We start from the raw sequence: 15,220 nt of genomic DNA, 5'->3' as shown, positions 1-15,220 counted from the left end.
TGGAGAAAGCTGCCCATGCTAACTCCTTCACAGGCAGTCAAAAGGCATGTGACCACATTAAAGGCCCTGACGGGTCCTGCAGCTAAGCATGCCTGTTCACGTTGATTTAACTGGGTGTTTCCCTCCCTCCCTTGACCCCAGGTACTTTTTGAGGGGCGCCTGAGATATTCTCTTTGGAACATATTCGAGGACATGCTGGCGGTAAAGGAATGCCCCTTAGATCTTCTGAAGCCCCCGAGAGGCCAGGTCTGGCCTTCAGATGCTGGGGTCTGGGAGAAGTGGACTCTGCTTGTATATTTCTTTGAGGACCTAAGTTAAGTTTGCTCTCCGCTCATTCAGGGTATTGTGACCCTCAAGCTGGCAGGGGACCCCTGCCGGAGACAGAAGGGAAGAGGAAAGAGGGATACTATAGAGTCAGATCCCCCCACCCCCACCCCGCCGCCACCCACCGTGTCACAACTTGAGGGGAACAGGGAGGCAGCAGATCCTCTGGACTCCTGGGCAAGGAGGCCTGGCCCAGGGGGGGCCCGGGTGTCCAGGACCATACCCTGGCACTGTGTCCCGTGTTTGGATCCAGCTCGTTCAGGGAATACCGAGTCCCGGCTCTTCCTGTGGGTCCAGCGTCCGGGTGTCGCTGCTTATTAGACGCCCACGGGACGCACCATCATGCGGGTGGCCCGCAGCGAGTAGCTGGGGCCTTGAAAGTAGTGCCAGCGGATGCCGTTGAGCTTGCGCACGTGATGGTGAGCCGCGTAGTAGATACCATTGAGATTTGAGAGGCCGCAGGCATCAAACCACCATCCTGGTGGAGGGAGAGGAAGACGCTTTGGGGAGGTAGGGGCCAGCCAGGGGCCCGAGGGCAGCCCTCTACCCCGGGGACCGATCAGGGCCGCTGCCTCCTCCAGGGAGCCAGCTGGCAGGAGATGGACAGGGCGGGAGGGGCACCGGGGTGGGAGGGAGAGTCCCGGACCTTCCGCTCAGCCCGTGGCCTCTGGCGGACGGCACCTTGATGGTCCCTGAGCTTGTGTCCGTCTCTCTGCGGGGCTCTGGTGTCTCTGTCTCTCTCCCTTTGGTCTCTGTTGCCCTGCCTTTCGGGGTCTGTCTCTCACACAGCGTGTCCGTCTGTCTTTCTGTGGTCTGCACATCGTCTCTCCATCTCTCCCTCTGGACTTCTGTTCCCGTGGGACTCTCTGTGTTCACTGCTCTGTGTCTCTATGTCCTGATGTCTCTCTTGTCTCTGTCTCTGCGTCCCAGGAGGTCTCTCCTCCTCTCTCTGCCCCTCCTACTCACCCCATCTCCTGCTTTCTGACCTGTGTCCCCCACGCCCAGGAGCACTGCCTGAGCCGGGCATTGGTGGGGAGCTGCCCCTCTTGTCCCTCTGCCCACGTCTCCCCATCTTGGTCCTGCTCGGCCTGGGTGGGGGGTGGGTTCTCAGGCCTGGGGTTGGGACCCCAGCCCCCAATCTCAGGCGAAAACTGGTGGTGCCTGTGTCAGGATGAGGCAAGACCCTGAGGGAACCTTGAGGACTTGGCGGGGGAAGGGGCGGATAGGGCACAGCCAGGCCCGCCCAGGGGTGGGGAGGAAATGGGGGTGTCCAGCCAAGTGAGCCTGTGGGTGAGCGGGGCTTCGGCCCACTGGCACCCACCTCCAGACAGCATCTGGGCACACTTGCAGAGGCAGTTGTCATTGTCTGCATCACGGGTGCTGAAGTTGGTGCCTTGCAGGACCAGGCTGCTCTGGCGCCCTGCTGAGCCGCTGTATCCGCTCAGAGAAAGCCTGGAGGCCACCGGGAGGTGGTGATGGGAGAGGGGTCCAGAGTGAGGATGGGGCTGGTTAAAGAACGACCTCCCCCATGAGGCTTGGTCCTAGGCGGGGGCACCTCTCCGGTTGTTCTGGGGTGAGGGGCGCCCCAGCCTAGGGTGCTTCGGCCATCCCTGCCCCTGGATTACCCTCCCTGCCTGCTGCCTCCCCGGGAACAGAGCACCCACTGTGGGCCAGGCCTCCCTCACCTCACCGACCCCGAGTCTCGGACAAGAGTGAGAGGGATCAAAATAACGACGAGAATGAAGGTGATGGCTAACGTTTTTTTTGAACGGCTACTATGCCCTGGGCATCGTTCCAAGCGCTTCACGTGGGTTAATTCATTCTTGCTCAGTCCTCGCAACACCCTATTGGTTCCAGTTTACAGACGAAGAAACAGAGCCCAAGAACCTGAGGAGCCTGCCCCGGGCCTCAGAACGGAAGAGGGTGAGAGCCAGATGCCAGCCCGGTGTGGCCTGCCTTGGGAGCTGCGTGCATTTCCCTCGCCAGCTGACCGCCCTGCCACCTTCAGGAAGCCTTCCCTGACCACACCAGCCCACACGGCTCTGTGCCCCGGGGCAGCCCCAGCCCTGTGACTTGCGCACCCGCAGCCCGCTGGGGAGGGTTTCTATTTCTCTGCCAGGCTGTGAGATCCTCTTGGGCATGTCCAGGCCTGCATGGTGATTACGACCATGAGCTCTGGGGGACAGAATGCCTAGGTTCGAATCCCCGCTCTGTCATTCTCCGGCGGCATGACCTCGGGCAGCCTGCGTCACCTGTCAGCTTCAGCTTCGTCATCTGCTAAAATGCTAATAACGGTAATATTAACCGTGGCGCCCTGGTCTGGTTATTGCGGTCCCATGACTTCGGCGTGTGATGAGTGCAGAGCAGGGCGGGCACGCAGTAAATAGTCAGCACGTTGAGGGCTGGCTGTCATGTGTCCCTGCGTTCCCAGCCCTTGGCATGTGGCTGGCGCGGGCTCCTGCTCAGCCTGGTTGGAGAGAGTATTGCGTGCTTGTAGCACAGGCAACGCAGGTGGGGACCTGGTCTGAGGACGATGAAGAAGGTCCTACGGGTGAAGGAAAATGGATGCCAGAGGCGGCCAGGGAAGCTCAGGGAAGCTCTGGTTCCCCCAGGGCAGGGCCTGGGAGATGCCCCCCTGTGGGATCAGGAGGAAATGTGGGGCTTGGGCACGTGGCCTGGCTCGGTCCCTGCACCTCCCACCATGGGCTCTGCCTGTCTGTGGTGAGGCAGGGGCATGGCCCTCGGGGCCAGATGCTCTAACCGTGAAGCTCTAACTGTGCCCTTAAACATGCAACCCAGGGCTCGCCTGACTGGTGTTGTAGCCCCCCCACCCCCCACCCCGGAAAGAGGCCCATCTGGCCAGGGCTCTCGGGGGTGGGGACAGACAGGTTGGCCCATGGCTTCATATAGTCCCAGCTTCTCTTTGTGGCTATTATAGGCTCCCCTTGAGGCTTCAGCGATGTCAGTTCAAGGTCAGGCTTGGGGCTCTGGCTGACGTTCGGGGTGACATTCAGTCTGAGCTGGGTCGAATCAGGGCTGGACAAAGCCGATGGGCCTCACGGGGGTTACTCCAGCAGCACTGGCCTCCCTACTGTCTCCAAGTCCTCAGCTCAGTCTCTGCCTCCCTTCCCCTCCCCCGTGGGTGCCAGAATGGGGATCTTGTGACCCCCGGGGAACTCTCAAGTCGGGGACCAGGATGCCCCACGTGACTCAATGCTGAGACACATCTCGAACATGTGCATGGCTCAAGCCTGGGGAACCCAAACACACAGGCCTCCGGGTATCCCCAAGTTAGGCACACAAGGTGTGTTTTCCACGTGTCCGTGGATCTGTGGGTGGGTCTGTGCATCTACAGTTGCGAGCGTTTGGATGCCGTTGTTCGTGCCTGCGCGCATATGTGTGCGTGTGTTCTGAGTCTGTGTTTCAGTATCTATGGTGGAATCTGCCTTTGTGTCTGGAATTGCGCGTGTGTTACCTGTGAGGGCTTCTGCAAAGCACCGCTGCACGTGTGTCTGTGCTTGCTTGTGTAGCGATGCGCTTGTGTGAGTCTGTGTGCTCTGTAGGCCTACGTGTGTGCCCCAGAGGTGTGGCGAGCCCCTCCACATGTGCACGTATGTCTGTGCCCGCCCTTGCGTATCTCTGTGTGTATCTCGCACTTGTAATCAGATCTGGGTGTGTGGGCACCTCTGGGGGGCATGTGCCTGTGCCTTGGCCGTGCCTCCTGCTTCCTCCCTCCCTGTGGGCCACTTTCTCTTGTAGGCTTATGCATGTGCCTTAGTCAGGCTCTAGAAGGCCCTCATTATTGTGTCTGACAAATAAGGGTGGCCTTCCCGCCCCTGATGCCTATGCTTCCCTGCCTCTGGGCTTCCCTGTGGGGATCCTCCCCACCTCAGCCGCCAGCTGACCCTACGGTGGGGACACGGGGACCAGCATCTGTTCTGTCACTCTCCCTTTGGCTCTTCTCTGGCAGTTTCCACATCTCCCTCTGTTTTCTAGGATCTCCGTGCTGCGCCCCCCCACCTTTGCTCCCCCCCCCCCCCAGACTCCCAAGCCTTTCCTGAAAGAGCAGGGACTCTTCCTTATGATCTTGAAAGAGACTTGCTCAGGTTTGGGGTATCCGTGGCCAGCTGGATGGAAGGAACCCCCTCTCTGCCTTTTTTCAAAACATCCCCACTGCCTGGGGGTGCCCTTCCTATTCTCTCTTTGTCTGGAGGATGCCCACCCTTTATAGGCATTACCTCCTCCAAGGAGTCCTCCCTGTTCGCACAAGCATCTCTATGCCCCTGTGTGCTCCCCACAGGCGGCTACTGTCTTCCCGGGAGTGTGGGACTGCCTGTGGACGTGCTCACCCCCAGACGCACAGGACCCACGACTGTGAACGAAGCAACGGGGATAGGAACAGCAGTGAACTCACACAGAGCAGGCGAGCCAAGTGTGTGAACAGCTGCCTCGGGGTCAGCAATTATATTCTTTGCTGAGCATTTACTAAGTACCAGGCACTGTGTTAATGCTCGGTGTGCAGTGTCTCATTTGAACTTCATAGCACTTTGAATAAGGTAGGTACACCTAGGGCACCCATTTTACAGATGAGAAAGTGGAGGCATTTCTTCGGGATCACTGAAGGAGATAGGGATGGAGTCAGGACTTAAGCCTTGGCTTTAGTGGCTTGACTAGGAGTCGGCAGCGTGTTGTGGTTACTCCCTGGTCAGCTCGAGGAGTAGCGGGGAGGGGACCATCCAGCTTAGCCCTTGCCTCGCCCAGACCCAGGGCATGGTTCATTCAGCTCTGAACCTGGCTGTTTAAGGAGGACTATTATCAGATTGGGGTGGGTCCCGTAAGGAGGATGTCAGAACAACTTAGCTGGAGGATCCAGGGCGTCTAATAAGAAGAGAAAGGAGTGGGTGGAGCATAGTATCGAAAAGCTCCCTGAGATGGAATTAGACCTAAAGTGCAGGAAGACGGAGAATCATCCGATTCCTTTGGAGGAAGTGACTTCCCTGTCAGTGGAGGCATCCCAGCCTGGCTGGCTGGTGGCTGGGGCATATGTGCTAGCATCACATGAAGCCCCAGGCGACAGGTGACGTCCTTTGCAGACTTGTGAGTGGGAGTCTATGATTTCAATCCTGTCCTGGTTCAAAGATAGCCAGGACCCAGTCGTATATTCAAGAACCTTGAGTTTCTCAGAGAGGCAACATCATGTAGTAGAAACACCCTGGGTGTCGGTAGCAGAGAGACCTGAGTTCAAATCTAAGCTCTACCTAACTTGTAACTTGGGGCAGGATACTTAAACTGTGTGCCTCAGTTTCCACATCAGTAAAGCAGGTGCGGCAATGCTTACCTCAGCATGTTGTGGGAGGATTAAATGGAGTAATATGCCTGGAACAGAGTAGGTGCTCAGTAAGTGCTCATTTCTCTTCCGAAATAGAGCCAAGAACCAAGCCGAGGGAGGTGTGGGAGACCTTGATGATTTCACATTACGCTCATATTTAAGCCCATCCCGCAGTTAAGAAGCGGAAGTCCAGACAAGCCAGAACATTGACTTGCCCAAATTGACAAAGCGAGCTGGAACAGAGCCAGAAGGAGCTCAGGTTCCCTGATTCGTAGCCCAGGGACCTTTCTACCTTACCCCACGGCATGGGACAGGCTGGGCTCCCCGCTCTGGGCCTCAGGAATATGGCTGCCTCGGGGTGACTGACCTGAGAAGGCCCTTTCCTGCTCCTGGGATGGCAGCGTCAGCGACAGTCTCTCCACCCCACCCAGTGGCCGGGACGTGCTGAGTGTTAACCGGCCGCCTCCAGATCCTGTGACGTGCGCCCAAATGGGGGACAGATGGTAGGAACAGGAGACGCCCAGGGATTGACCCTTGGTGCGGACTCTACAGCCACTAGCCCGGGACCCCAGCCCGCCCACCAGCCTGGGCCCCGAGCCCACCTGTACAGCTGCCCCTCGCTGCCCAGCTGGAAATGCTCATACTGAGCGTAGGCCTCGTTGCCTTCCCAGTCTTGCAGCTCCACACGCAGGGAGTAGGCTGTCCGGCCGGTGAGCTGGTGCATCACCTCATTGCCCAGCCAGTGCTCCCCTGCCGGGTCGCCGAAGCCCTGTGGGGAGAGAAGGGTGGGGGTGGGCTTCATGCTGCGATGGGAGGCCGTGCCCCTGGCTGAGGAGCTGGGCTGGGCTGGGCTCCAGGGCCACTTAATCCAAAACCACTTTGCCTAATGACCAAGCCCATAAAGTACAGTGTGGGCAGGCCTGGGGATGGGAGTTCTCCACCTCCTAGAGCAAAAACAACAACAACAAAAAAAAAAAAAAAAAAAAAAAACCAAGATTTTTGTAAAACTGGGTAAATTCTTTTAAAAATAATTGAAATCACATTTCTGTGGAGTTTCAGAACAGGCAAAATGAATCCGTCGTGCTAGAAGTCAGAATGGCAACTACCTTTTGGGGGAGTATTGACTGGGGCACGAGGAGGCACAGGGGGGCACCAGAGGGGCTTCTGCGGTGCTGGCAGTGCTGTATATCCAGCTTTGAATGGTGGGCATGTCGGTGAACACATAGGTAAAAACCCACTGAGTATCTTCCGCTTCTAAGATTTGTGCACTTAGCTGCATGTGTGTTGGGCCGCAACAAAACATGAAAAGATTTTAATCGGGGGCATAAATTGTAGAGCGACCTTTGTTGGGTGGCATGGCAACTCCTGCAAAATTTCAACAACACAGAAATGCAAAGCTAAGCGCGTTAGTGTCCCAGGGTGATGAGAAACCTGTCCTCAGCCCGAATAATAATTCAGCACCAAGGACAGGGGCGCACCTAAACCCCACTCCCCACTTCGGTCCTGCCTCGCTGCCGATTAGTCTGTTAGTATTCAGTGCTCTTGTGTATTTCTGTGTCTGAGCATCCCCTTTCTTTTTTGCCATTTTAATACTTGTTTAAAACTCAGTTGGCTCAAGGACACTCATATCTTAATTTGGTATTTATTTTTAAGTGTTGGTCGAATGAACAGTACGCAGCCACAACTAATGATATTGTTGCATTTCCACATACCTTCTTCTATTTCTTTTGCTTGTGGAAACTTTAAGAGCTTTTAAGCCAGCTTTGCCAAAAGTTCTTTACTCAAAAGTTAATTTACAACTTGGAAGACACTAGGGCACTACTTCTCATCTTGTAAAATGCACTGGGTCTTTGAGCCAGCAATTCCACATTAAAGAATCTCTCCTGAAAATGTGATTATATATGTGTGCAAAGATAAGGACATTCATTTAAGCAACGCAGTCTGGGGTAGGCAGGGGAGACTACTTTTTTCTGTTCCATTTTTGTATTCTTAAAAAAAATTTGTATGTATAATCTTTACACAAATAAAAAAAATAAAGTTAAACTTTTATTTTTAGGATAGATGTCAGAACCTGCAAAAAGAAGGTTCAATTTCAGGTGAGGGAGTCCCTGACAGTGAATGTGCACTAGGAAAATCTGTTTGAAGGTGGTTGGTTTTAGGTGGGTTGATTCCCCCCCCCCCCCCCCCCGGGGAGGGTTGAAGGCAAACGAGTGCCCTGCCTACAAGCCCCCTGCCCCAGTTTAAGGGCTGAAAAGCCCCTTCAGCAGTGTTACCTGTTTGTAATCTCTCCAGTTCCGCTGGAAATTCACACTGCCATTCTCACGGCGCTGGATGAGAGTCCACCCGCCTCCATTGGCCTCCATGTCACAGAACACCTGGAAGGAATTGGGTGGTAGTGGTGGGGGGGGGGGGGGAGTTGGAAGCCCTTGGAAGATGTCAGAAGCAGCTCTAGACCAGCCCCATTTTGATTTGGCTGACAGTTTCACAGAGCAACAGGTGAGCCTGGTGGTCAAGGGCATCAGAAATATCCAGGTTCACATTTCCCACTTAGTGTCATCATTTTTTCTAAAGTCGTGGACAAGTGATGTCCTCTCAGAGCCTTCCTTTCCTCGTTTGTAAAATGTAAGTGTTAAAACCTTAACCTCTTTGTGCCTCAGTTTCTCACCTGCAAGTTGGCTCGACGCAAGAACTATGTATAATGAGTCATCCAAAGAAAAGAGTCTGGGCATATTGGGAAACTAAGTAAATGGAGGCTTTTCCCCCGCTGTTATTGCGAGGTTGTGGTAAGGACTAAATGCTGACAGGGGTAACATGCTTGGCGCACGGCGTAGACTCAGGAAATGTTATTACATTCAGCGGGCAAATGTTTTCTGAGCACCTGCTATATACCAAGCTCCATTCAAAGTATGGGAGGTGCCAGTATGGATAAGACAGAAAGAGTCTTTCTCTCAAAGAGCTCACCATCCATCATAATCTCTTCTTTCAGCCTAATCTTTGTTCGTACTATTCTTCCAGCCGGTTCAGTACATGTTCAATGTTCAGTGAAGACACACTTGGTCCCTGGTCCCATAGTAGGTGACAGAGACACGTCAGAGATCAATCAACCCTCAGGGCTGGCTTGGTCTGGAGGATATGCCTGGCTGCTATCATGGGGCAGGCAGACTATTGGTTATGAACATTCGGGCAGCCAAGAAGAGCTCCTAAGAAGGAGTCACTGGGCAACCCCGGAAGGCTTCTCAGAGGAGGTAGCATTGGAACAGGGCTTTGGATGATGATGTGACAGGCAGACAAGTGGAAATGGCAGTGGAGGGAGCGGCTCTGAGAAAGCAGAAGACTGCTCAGGGAGAGGAGACAGTGGCATTTGTTGCGGGAGTAGCAGAGGGTACAGTAAGGGAAACTGAGGTCCAGAGAGGAGAAGGGGCTTTCTCGAGGCAAGTGACACTAAATTACGCTGAGGTCTGAGCCCAGCTCTTTTGCCTCACAGAATTTCACCATAGCTGAATTTCCTATAGAGTGAACCTAATTGCATATAGAATATTTACTTAAAAAGTGGTGTCCCTTAAAAAAAAACAACACTTAAATACTTAGGTGAAATGTATTTTAGAAGGAAATCTTACCAGTACCACAAGTCGAACACTAGTAACACTTGCTTTTAGTCAAATAATTGTAAAAATAAATGTAACGAAAACATGAAATTCTAGCTAGACATCGAGGGCCTGATCTCTTTGTTAAAAGAGGAGTTTAGCAGGTGTGTGTGAAGTGTTAAAGACGGCCTGGAAACAAACATATATAAATATATTTTATATTTATATATATATTTATATTTAATATATATTTATATTTATATTATATATTATATTATATTATATTATATTATTATATATTATATTATATATTATATTATATATTATAATATAATATATATTTATATTTAATATATATATATTATATATATTATAGGAAGTCAAAGAAAATTGAAAAGGGAATTAGGAAGAGCAAAGACTGGATACTTGTTCTCCATACTCTTACTTCTGGGCCTGGCCTCCAAACCCTCCCTCCTGATACCCACACTTCCCCTCGACCCCTCATCCATCTCATAAGTGGACCTCCAAAGCCCAGGGCAACATTCACTGAAGACACTCACTGGAGATGGTGGGGTCTCTATTGGCCCTGGTCCCTCATTTCCCATGTGCAGCAGAGCCCCCACACCTGCATTCAACTGGACTATATGTAAATTAGAAATAAACCTCTTTGTGGGGCGCTTGGGTGACTCAGTCAGTTAAGCGCCCGACTTCCGCTCAGGTCATGATCTCACGGTTTGTGGGTTTGAGCCCCACCTCGGGCTCTGTGCGGACAGCTCAGAGCCTGGAGCCTGCTTCGGATTCTGTGTCTCCCTCGCTGTCTCCCCCTCCCCCATCCCTGCTCACTCTCGCTCTCTCTCTCAAAAATAAACATTAAAAAAATTTTTTTTGAACTAGAAATAAACTTCTTTGTGTTAAGCCCCTGGATTTTCAACGTTTGTTTGCTGTTTCAGCCAGCATTACCTTTTTTTTTTCAATTAAAATTTTTTTTGATGTTTGTTTATTTTTGAGAGAGAGAGAGGGACAGAGTGCGAACGGGGACGTGGCAGAGAGAGAGAGGGAGACACAGAATCCGAAGCAGGCTCCAGGCTCCGAGCTGTCCGCACAGAGCCCGACGTGGGGCTTGAACTCAGAACTGTGAGATCATGACCTGAGCTGAAGTCGGATGCTTATGACCAGCTGAGCCACCCAGGCGCCCCACAGCCAGCATGACCTTAACCAACACAGAACTGTTTTCTGTCATTCCAACTAAAAGCATCTCTGGAGAAGATGCAGAAGGATGTACTTCCAGCTCTGGGAACTTCTGCTTTAACCCCCACATTCTGACCTCTGACTCCCTTGGAGGCTCCCGAAGGTAGGGTCATCCCACCTTCTCTGGTATCTCAGATGTTGGACAAGGCCTGAAGCTGACTGGGGCGGGGGGAGGCGGTGACCTGTCGGGAAGCCCCTTGGCTCAACACCCTCCGCTAGCCTCAGCCCCCAGGGAGTCCCCTAACCTTCCTGGGCTCCGTCATATTGGCCACGTGGATGGTGTAGACGCCACTGGCGTTGGCCCCGAAGCGTTGGATCTCTGCACAGTCCTGGAACACCTGCTCAGCTGCCCTCACGGAGGCTGCAATGTGACAACGCAAAAGCAATTGGAGGTAAGCTAAGGAGAGAGGTAAGGGGCCAGGTGAGCCCTACTTCCTGCCGGGTTCCGGGTTGGGAGATGCTGGGGACAGGGAGAGGTATCAGACCTGAGAAAGTTTCCTAGAGGAGGTGAGCGAGCTGGGGTCTGGATAAGGAGCAGGATCACCTAGGAGAAGGGGAAAATGTTCCAGGCAGAGGGAACAGCGCGTGTGGGGGCTCCAAGGTGGGAACAGTCCTGGCGTGTGCCAGGGATGGGGTGGTGTGGGAAAGTGGTGGAGGCCAGGGAGGCGAAATGACCCACACCATGAGACCAGAGCTGAGCCAGAGCGAGCTCTGGCTGTCTGACGAACTTGACGGGAGCAGGGCGAGGCTGGCACAGGGACGTTCAGAGAGGAACCAGAAATGAGGTTGAGTTTCAGCAGATGCCAGGTCAGCCTCGGACGCCAGGGTGAGGAAGGAACCCAGACTGTGCGGAGGAAGAGGGCTCCGGCTAAAGCGTGGAATGGAGACTGCAGGGGATAAGACTCCAACCAGGGAGGCCGCAGATGAGGCTGCTAGGGTCTTCCGGGAGAGGTAACTGGGGTCGGAACCCCGGTGAGGCACGTCCCCCTCAACCGAGGGCTGGGTCAAGGGCACATAGCTGGGGGCATGGGCAGAGCCTTCCCTGTCTCTAGGTCTTACGAAGGAGTCCTTAGAGCACCCTTCGGTAGGAGGCACAACCCCACGGTGCCCTTCCCTGGTGACAGCAGGGCAGGGGCACGGGGCGTTTGGGCAAAGGGTGCCTGAGGCCAGGCGCCCAGCACAACCTCCTACCCAGCCTGGCGAGCAGACACGGGATCACAGCTGGAGACTGGGTTAGCGGTGAGCCTGCGGGCAGAGGCGCCGGGCCCGGGCCTGCATCTGGGGCTGAGCTACAACAGACCCACACATGGGACTAATTCAGGCAGTGTCACTGCCAGGGCTATGGCACAAGCCAGTGATGCGTTCGGGTCCCTCCATATCTCATGGTTTGGAAGGACTCCACTTCTGCCCGTGGCTTCCTTGGGGCCTCACATCCCTCAAACCCAGCAGGGCCTGCCCCACTTAGAGCCCTGGTGCCATCCTCTGGCCCTAAATCGCTGCCAGCCTTAGTGCCTGGAACGCGTCACTCCGGCTGGATTCCTTGTGCCTTAAAGGCTTCCCGGCCTCCTGCCGTGCTGATCTTGCAAGGAGTAGAAACACGTTCCTCCGTCTTTCCCTCCCACCCAGCCGTTCTCCACTGCCCGGTTCCAACTGAGCTTCCCAAAACACAGTCCCGCTGGGTGTAAAAACCTTCCCACCGCTCCTGACTGTCCTCAGGTTGGTGTTCTTTCTCCTCAGCCCTGCCTTTTAGGTCTTCTGTGGTCTGGAAATATCAGCTGCATTGCTGGCACACAGTGGGTGCTCAGTTAGGGTTCTGCTGACTGACTCAAGCTGAAACCAGCAAGGCCTCGGCCACCCCAAGCGGGCCCCCTCAGAAGGAGTCCGTGAGAACCGACCCCGGCCTTGATCTCCCCTCTCAGCATCCAGGGCCAGAGATGCCTCCTCACTTCTGTGGGACTCTCCTGGGTTTAGGGACGAGGGCAACAGGGCGAGAGAAGACCTTGGGGAACACTGAGTCCAATCTCTCCACTCTACAGATAGGGACACTGAGGCTGGGGGAAGGGTGGGGCAAGCCGAAGCAAGGGAGGGTGTCGGGTGGGTCCTGGAACCCAAACTTATGCGTCTGGGCCGGGGGGGGGGGGGACTCCTTATTGTTATCACTTTCACAAATAGATGGCGAAACTGAGGCCAAGAGAGGGACATGCCCAAGGTCACTCATGGAGTTAGGGGGTGGCGCCTGCATTGGCTCCTCCTAGGACGCTCGTCCTCCTCGTTGTTAGTCTTCGTTGTCGTTTCTATCTCCCAGGTGCCGGGAGAGGGGACGGGCCTTGCCCGCAGTGGCTTCCAGCGAAGCGGGAGGGTAAGCAGGATCTCCCTCCCCTCCCCTGCCCTCCTCCCGCACCGCACCAGGCGCGCCCTCGCTCACCCGGGCCCTGGGCCACGACGCGCACCAGGCGCTGCACGGACTCCAGCAGTTGGCGCTGTTGGCGCTGCAGGAGGCTGGAGTTGCTGCTGGCGGCGCGCAGGCTGCGCTCCAGGCCCGCGAGGGCGCCGCTCTGGCGGCCCAGCAGCCGCCGCAGCCGCTCCTTCTCGCCGCGGAGAGAAGCCAGCTCCGCCTGCTGTTGCGTCTCCAGGGCCTGCACCCTCGTCTCCAGCGCGCTGCGGGGCGGGGGAGGGGGGGGCGCACGCGCGTCAGCCCGCTGTCCCCACCACAAAGTCACACTCGAGGGCTCGTCCCCGGGGCCCCGGGGGCGGGGGGCACTCCCCTAACAGATCGGTAAGGAGGCTCAGAGAGGTGGGGCGCCTGCCCAGAGTTACACAGCCCCGGGGAGGTCGGGGGGGGGGGGGCGTGTCCCCCGGCAGCAGAGAGCGAGGAGGGGAGGCAAGAGAGACCGGCCTGGCTCTGGAAGAAGATGGATGGATCGGGGTCCATAGAAGAAAGGGGTGGTGGTGGCGGGGGCGCCTGGGTGGCTCAGTCCTTAAGCCCCTGACTCTTGATCTCTGCTCAGGTCAGGATCACCGGGTTCCTGGGATCCAGCCCCTCGTGGGGCTCTGCACTGCGCTGGAGCCTGCTTGGGATTCCCTCTCTCTCCCTGTCTGTCTGCCCCTCCCCTGCTCTCTCTCTCAAAATAAATAAATACGAAATAAAATTGAAATAAAGAGAGAGAGAGAGAGGTGGGGGTGGAAGGATGTGCCAGGAATAATAGCTTTGATATCAAAGCTTTTGATATCAATGCCAGCCTTGATAAGGATGTCCTTATCAAGTCCACAGTATGCCTGCCCTTTGACCTAGCAGTCCGCTCCCAGGAGATAACCTCTAGGGAGCATGGGCAGGAGTGCCCCTTGGGGGATCGGTTATAATAGAGAAAAAGGAAGGGCCTGAATGCCCAGCAGCCAGGGCCGGCTGAGGCTGTGCTGTCTCCGCGTCCCTGGAAATGCTCTGGGGGCAGAGCGCATCTGGGCGGAATTGGAAAGATGCCCAGGACCTGAGCGGGACTGCGCTCTGGACACGAGTGCCTCTCGTCCAGCCCCACGTGTGGGTGACCAAACAGAGGAAGGAAAAAGGTATTGCTGTAAATGCAGAGGGAGACCCGTGAACTTCTAGGAAAAGGCTTAGAGAGGCACGTGGAAGGACACGGTGGTGCCTGTGTTTGCAGAGAAAGTGAAAGAAAATCCACGAAGCGTTGTTATTCCTGCCGAGCGATCGAGCAAGCGTACGAGCGGGCTGGAGTGGATGGTGATGGACAGGAGGAAGAGGGGAGGCGGGTGGGGGGAACCGACTTTCCCTTTCATTTTATACGGGTCTCTATTGTCTGGCGATATAATAAGCGCGGAGCGTTTTTGGCACGAGTTTAAAAAAAAAAAAGAGTTTTAAAAAAAGAAAAACGCTTTGACTCAACTCTTCCACTTCTGGCATTTTCGCCTGCAGGCTGGCTCACGTGTGTGTGTGCAGCGAGGTACGGGGACATTATTCACCGCCTCACGTTGAAGAGTAGAGAAAGACAGGAAACAACAACCTTACTGCCCGTTCGCTGGGGACGCCGGGAAAATTAGGGTGGGCACAGCCATGGGGTGGAAGGTTATCCAGTTGGAGAAAAGAACGAGCAACATGCAATGACGGAATGGCTTCTGGGATACTTGGGAAAAAAAGCTGGACGCTCCATTTGGGATCAAGAAGGATAAAAAAAGGGACATGTTTGTTTACATATGCATAAGAAACCCCTGAACGTCAGCTTACAGAATGTCCGCTGGGGGACAGGGATTTCTGTCTGGTGTTCACTTCTGTACCCCCCCAGTGTCTCAAACAGCGTGTCACATGTGGTAAGAGCTCAAAAAAACGATTGGTGATTGAATGAATGAAAGGATGCACACACACACACACACACACACACACACACACACACACACAAAGCCAGGGAGAGCGGTTACCTCTGCCGTGGGTGGGTGGCTGGCTAAGGGATGGGGATAGGAGGGAGACGTTCTCCTATCTGTAAGGTTACGCCAACCCATTCTCCAGACTAGCACAATGAGTCTAGCCGAGGCAGAAGGAATTCCCCCCCCCCGAACCCCAAAGTATGCCATAGGAAGAGAAAAAAAACAGGGGCACACTTGGGTTCTAGAAATTTAGCTGTCTCCATGGGCCAATAGCATATTGGTGATAACCTCCCTCTACACAGATTTCTAGACAGTGCCGATTCAGACTGTCCCAGTCCCTGGCCTGCCCCACCTTGGAGTG

General features: G+C 54.8%; 1 protein-coding gene across 2 annotated transcripts in view; it reads right to left on the bottom strand.

The window, feature by feature from the left end:
* Positions 1–275: 275 nt before the first annotated feature.
* The window catches only part of ANGPT4 (angiopoietin 4), a 39,507-nt gene continuing 24,562 nt past the window's right edge, over positions 276–15,220 (bottom strand). For both annotated transcript variants that reach the window (XM_086701880.1, XM_086701879.1), the window contains 6 exons: positions 12,911–13,143; positions 10,731–10,846; positions 7,927–8,028; positions 6,256–6,422; positions 1,646–1,776; positions 276–802 (listed from right to left, as the gene is read on the bottom strand). In XM_086701880.1, coding sequence (XP_086558006.1) covers positions 642–802; positions 1,646–1,776; positions 6,256–6,422; positions 7,927–8,028; positions 10,731–10,846; positions 12,911–13,143 — 910 coding nt within the window. In that variant the 3' untranslated portion in view covers positions 276–641. The remainder of the gene's footprint in view (positions 803–1,645; positions 1,777–6,255; positions 6,423–7,926; positions 8,029–10,730; positions 10,847–12,910; positions 13,144–15,220) is intronic.

Source organism: Puma concolor, chromosome A3 (assembly GCF_028749965.1).
Source record: "Puma concolor isolate L17-30 chromosome A3, mPumCon1.1.hap2, whole genome shotgun sequence".
Lineage (NCBI taxonomy): Eukaryota > Metazoa > Chordata > Mammalia > Carnivora > Felidae > Puma > Puma concolor.
Note: the sequence above shows the minus strand (reverse complement) of the source record. Positions and strands in the feature narration are given on the sequence as shown.